Source organism: Crocodylus porosus, unplaced genomic scaffold, assembly GCF_001723895.1.
Source record: "Crocodylus porosus isolate Cpor-Errol unplaced genomic scaffold, CroPor_comp1, whole genome shotgun sequence".
Lineage (NCBI taxonomy): Eukaryota > Metazoa > Chordata > Crocodylia > Crocodylidae > Crocodylus > Crocodylus porosus.
In genome coordinates this window covers 64270768-64276510 of record NW_017728906.1, presented here as the reverse complement: position 1 = coordinate 64276510, position 5743 = coordinate 64270768, and the positions used below count along the sequence as shown (strand labels likewise).

At 45.2% G+C, this 5743-nt stretch overlaps 1 protein-coding gene across 1 annotated transcript in view; it reads left to right on the top strand.

Moving 5' to 3' along the window:
* Positions 1 to 3: 3 nt before the first annotated feature.
* The window catches only part of SYAP1 (synapse associated protein 1), a gene marked incomplete at its 5' end in the record, with an annotated part of 26867 nt that continues 21127 nt past the window's right edge, over positions 4 to 5743 (top strand). The window contains one exon of the mRNA XM_019528467.1: positions 4 to 169. Within this exon, the coding sequence (XP_019384012.1) occupies positions 4 to 169 (166 nt within the window). The remainder of the gene's footprint in view (positions 170 to 5743) is intronic.

Genomic DNA, 5743 nt, shown 5'->3' with positions numbered 1-5743 from the left:
CGTTGGGAGTGGGTTTGCCGGGAGGTGGGAGGGGGCGGCCCGGGCCGGGATGTTGCGGCCGAGGCCGAGGGCAGCGGCAGTTCCGGCCCCGCCGAAGCCGAGGAGGGAGGAGGAGCGCCGGAGCAGGAGCAGCAGGACCCCCTCCTCAGCCAAGCCAAGGGGCTGGGCAGTGAGTGTTCCACAGAAACCCCCCCCCGCCCCTTTGTTGCGTCAGGGGTGACGCCCCGGTCTTCTCAGGGGAGCTGGGCACGTGACTAACGTGCAGGCCCCCTAACTGCGAAGCTGGCCCGCCCAGGGCCAGGTACATGCAGCCCTGGACAGGCGGGCACAGCGCAAGCAAATGCCAGGGTAGCCTCGCTCCCTTGGAGGGGTGGAGGAAAGGGGCATGGGGGATCAGGGCAGCACCTCTGCGCCCAAACCCAAAATGCTTGAGGCTGCGAGGGGCAGAGGAACAGGGGAAATGCCCTGTTGCACCCTCTTCTTTCTTCTTTCAGCCTCTGCTCCCTGCCGCTGTGCAGCCTGGGCTTTTTGCAGTGCCAAGAGGTGTTGTGGGCCTGTGCCTGCAGAGGAAGCTGTGAGCCACTGGTAGAAAGGGAAGCTGCTAAGGATGTTATAGCTGATTTTTATTAGGGATAACAAAGGGTTGGGAATGAGGTCATAGGTTCAAAACGAGCATATTGAGGGGAGGCATGGAGCAGAGCATGCAAGGTGGTATCTGCTAGCCCTTGAGTGCATCCAAGAAGCCAGTGGATGTTGCCCAGTGAAAATGCCTAGAGATGTAGGCAGACCGGGGACTGGAAAAATACCCCACCATCCTTGGGTGCTGCATGTCACAAGGCTTTTTGATGTGCATTGGGAGCATGGGCTGTTGCCCTCCCAGTAAAGCTAAAAGTCCTGTTAATCTGGGGTGAGGCAATAAGTGCACATCAAGTGGTTAGGGGGACAACTAAAGAAGGGAACAGGGACAGGAATGAGGGTCAAAGGTTCCAAGTGAGTGCATCAAGGGGAGCACAACATGCAGAGCCCACCAGACAGTGCCCACTGGCCCTCAAACTTGTCCAAGGAGCCAGTGGATGCTGCCTGGTAAAACTCTGCTCAGAGAGTGGATCAGGGACAGGAAAATGGTCCTGCAGTCACAGGCGTATTTGACACACGTTGGGAACCCACAGAGCAGCAATTTGTCCCCCTGTTAACAGAGGACTATTGACTATATGCCAACTGAATTTGTGGTACAAAAAAGACAAAAACAGGGATGGGAGTGAGGGTCAAAGATTGCTATTGCCTGCCTGGAATGCCCGCTTGCCATTGAGTGCCCAATTGCCAGTGAGTGTGGCGGTGGGGTGGAGGGGAAAAGTAAGCAGAGTACACCAGATAGAGCCTGCTGGCCCTCAGAGGCATCTGAGGAGTTAGTAGCCACTGCCTAGTAAAGCTCTGCTCAGAGATATGAGTGGACAAGGGCTGGGACTGTGTCAACAAGAGACTAGGCAAAATGGATCTATGGCCTGACCCAGTAAATAACAATTCTTATTAAATAACTTGATGCCTAACTGATCTAGTTGTTTCGGTATTTTGTCTGGCAGTCAATCCCAGTCTTTACAGAGATTCAAGCCCTTTTGCCCATTAAGTACCTAGGAAGTATCCAGATTAACACTTTGCCTCGATCAAATGGGGTTCTGACAGGGGAGACAGGTAGCTAGCTGTATTAGCTTTTGAAAGTTTGTGCTTCTCTGAATTAGTCCAGGTTGGGGGTGAGCAACCTAGGGCATAGGTGCCACAAGTGGCACGGGAAGCCCCTATGAGGCACACAACAGATCAGGGAGCAGACGGGCAGCAGATAGAGCACGGTGCAGAAAGCAAAGCAGCAAATCAAGCAGGGAACACATGGAAGAGAGGAGAAAGATCAGGTGGAGAAAAGGGATCAGAGTGGCACTTTGGTAGGGTGCGGAGCTAATTTCTGGCACACCTGCACATAAGCTTGGCCCCGGTTGGTTTAAAATATGCCACTCTGCCTTGCCTTATTGTGACAAGGAAAGGGGAATAAGCAGGGCCAACATAGGGAGCCTTTTAACTGGCTTAATTATGGCCATGCTTTGGTGGAAGTTCTCAATATAAAGAAATCAGTGAAAAATATATATCATATTCCTCATTGAAATATTCAAACCGGTATAGAGCCAGAGGGTAAGCAAGCAGAAAGATCCTTTAAAAATGTTAAGTAATGTGATTTTGAAACAACTTCCTTAATTAAAGTAGTTTAATTATTGAAAATCACAATACAAATATAGGTACAGTTTAATAGCTTTATTTTGATTTAGTCAGATCATGCAAGGCGTCCCATTTAAGCGGTGACTTTACCTGCTAAAGTCTAGCTGAAGATGTTAAATTGTGCCTCTCTAGGGTTGAATAAAATTTTCAGCTCCTTTACGATACCTTGTTTTGAGTTGACTCATTTGGAAGGAGAAAACTTTTTCCTGAATTCTGCTTAACTTCACATTTAGTGTAGACATAGACAAGATACCTGCCTACCTAATTTTAAGGGCGTTGGTGTCTGCGCTAACTGCTAATTAGTGTGTCAGTGTGTTATGTAATGGAAAAAAAATCTTCCTTCTTAAACCTAGTGAAAAGTGGACTAAAAACTTTTCAGCCTCTCTGAATATTTATCCCTTTGGACTCCCGTGCCTGCTTTTGCCCCTTTAAAGAATATATATTGATTACATTCTCTGATAAAATCAGAGAATAGATTTCTGATATGGTATTCTGTGTTTATTGGTTTTGGACTTCTCTGCATATCTTTCAGTCTGCCCCAGGATACTCAAAGTGCACCCATCCATCCATATCAGTGGCGTACCATGGGTCTCCAGCGCCCCATGGGCCAATGCTTGCATTTGCGGCCCTCCCCCCGAATCCTTCTCATGGCAATACTTAGTCACATTGCACGATAAGAACTCTGAAGGGCCTGGTTGGTGCCCCCACTCTGCCCCTCCCTCCCCTTGGTCCACCACTGATTCATATATCTGGAAATTAAAATGAGCCGTCTTTGTTTCTGGTGTCAATAACTTAGTATTTAATAGAATGAAGTTAGGTAGGAAATGGAGGAGATGTCAATTCTCTAAGAGTGCAGTACACCATTAAGGGAAACTGACAAATTTCAAATTTGACAAATGAAAGTGTTTGCTACAAAATAAACATGAGAAGTCAGAAATGTTTTCTATAATCTTTTAGTTACCGTGTTCTTTGCAGGTAATGCTAAGTTATCTGTGTTCTTCAGGCAGAAATGTGATTAAAAGTTTAGTCTTTTAAAAGTTTACTCTATTCTAACAGTGGAAAAAATGGCATGTGCATTAACTTAATTTGATGTGAAGTTTGAGGAAAATTTTGCATGAAAAGTTTAAAAAAGCAAATAACTGTTTGTTGAATGTACCTGTACATAACTGTAACAGGACAGAGCTGAGAGGTTTGCTTTACTTTAGTATTGTCTCTGGAAAATATGCAAAGTTCTGTTTCAGTGGGAAGCTTCAGCGAAGAAGAAAATATCAAAATATTGTTTGTAACTTTTGATTCATTTGATCTGTTTTGAAAATTTAGTTCGCAGCCTGTCCTCTTAAACAGGAATAGGTTACTCCTACCTCTCATGTTCTTTGCCATTGGTAGCTTAAACTGAAGTTGTGTATCAGTCTTCATTGGTCCTGGATACAGATTCAGTGGATGATACATCTGGGTTCTGAACCATTAATTCATAGATTCATAGATGTTAGGGGCTAAAATCATCAGGTCCAGTCCTCCTGTGCCTGGGCAGAAAAGACTGCTGGGGTCATATGATCCCAACAAGGGATTTAGACATTTTTTGAAGATATGCAGAGTAGGTGAGTATGCCACCTCTGGGGGCAGTCTATTCCAGATCCTGGATGCTTGAGTTGTAAAGAAACTTTTCCTTGTGTCTAATCTAAAGCAGTCTTCTGGCAATTTATGACCACTAGTCCTAGTCTTCCCCTGGGGACCCCAGTGAATAGACATTCTCCCGGTCCCTGGTATGCGCCCCTTATGTACTTATAGGCTACCACCAGGTCCCCTCTGAGTCTTTTCATCTCCAGGCTGAACAGACCTATGTCTCTCAGCCTCTCATTGTTTGACCTGCTTTCCATACCTCTAACCATACGCATTAAAATGCTTTTAAATATCAAGACAAATTGAGACTTTACATTTCCTGTGTACAGACAGATGCTTTCCACAAGAAATGTAAAGATGCAGGAAATGACGGATGTAGGAAGTCCCTGTTCCCCGGAGCACCGCCAGGAGTGACCAGGAATAATGGTCACAAGCTGGCAGAGGGTAGATTTAGGCTAGATATCAGGGGATGCTACTTCACGGTCAGGGCGGCTAGGGTTTGGAACCAACTTCCAAGAGAAGTGGTGCTGGCCCCTACCCTGGGGGTGTTTAAGAGGAGGTTAGATGAACACCTTGCTGGGATCGTTTGACCCCAGTAATCTCTCCTGCCATGGCAGGGGGTCAGACTAGATGATCAACTCAGGTCCCTTCCGACCTTAGAGACTGAAACTATAGCTATATGCCTGCTAGGGACAATTTAAGCATATCATATTTTGGTATTCCTTAACACTAGTAAAGTGTTCCTAGCATAGATGTATATCCTAGTAAAAAGGGGCAACATTTCCTACCAAGCTGGTAAATGACTCTGATTCAGCCCTGGATAAACAACAACTCTTTTTACAAACTAAAAGAAAACTGAGGCTTTGTACTATTGCTAATAATTGGAGGGGTAGGGAACTTTGATGGAAAAAGGAAGACAGTGTCCCAGCCATTCTCCTGAAATGTTTTGTCATTCTAAATGTCATCAGTTCTGGCTCAGATGGCCTAAATCTTATTTAATAATTCTGAGGTATCAACACTCACATTGTGGGTGTATCTATGACAAAAGTGGTGTATTGCTGGTGTTGTCTGGTGTCTCATCTTTGCAACCTGTCTGATCTAGATATTAAAGAGAAAGACAGCATAGATCCCTGTGGGAGTTAACGGGAGGATTTTGAAGGAAAAATAACGGGATATCAGCACTCTCTGGCACCAGTCAAAGGAATACATGAAACTGTTGTAGGGCTTTGCTGTCTCCTGCAAGCATATCTTATTTTTGTGTCCAGTGGTACATTTTGACTGACAATATTAAAGGTTACAGAAAGATCCAGCGATGTTACACAGATTGCTCATCCATGATTTCTGTCTATTTAGTCATAGTCTGCACCTGTAATTATGCTGTCTGAGCGCCTTTCCAGGGATGCGTGAAGAGAAATGAGAAACAACTGTCATTAGGTTATTTCTCCATACTTTAGTTAAGAGGAAAGTCCTTGGCAGTTCCTATGCATCATGGCTTAAGGTCTGATGACAAACTACTTGGGACATAAGCTGATACCTCATTTTGAAGCTTTGTTGTCACTGTTCTGTCAGGTATTTAGACATAGGGAAGTGGCTTGAGAGGACATCTTTGACAAGTGGTGTATAGTTTAAGATTGGATCGCTCCTGAATTGGGGCAAGTGTTTGGCAGCTTCATTTTCATGAAGGACTTGATGATTTCTATTAGTAAAACAACCCCAAAACCCTACATTTTCTTCCAGTTTCCTGTAGTTGGGAATTGTAGTGATCTGTTTTCTGGTGTTAGCATCAGACTTGCCATAGGCTTTCAGTGCTTTGTGTGTGTTGAGGCAAAACAGTGTCTAGGGTGGTCATAGATTCATAGAT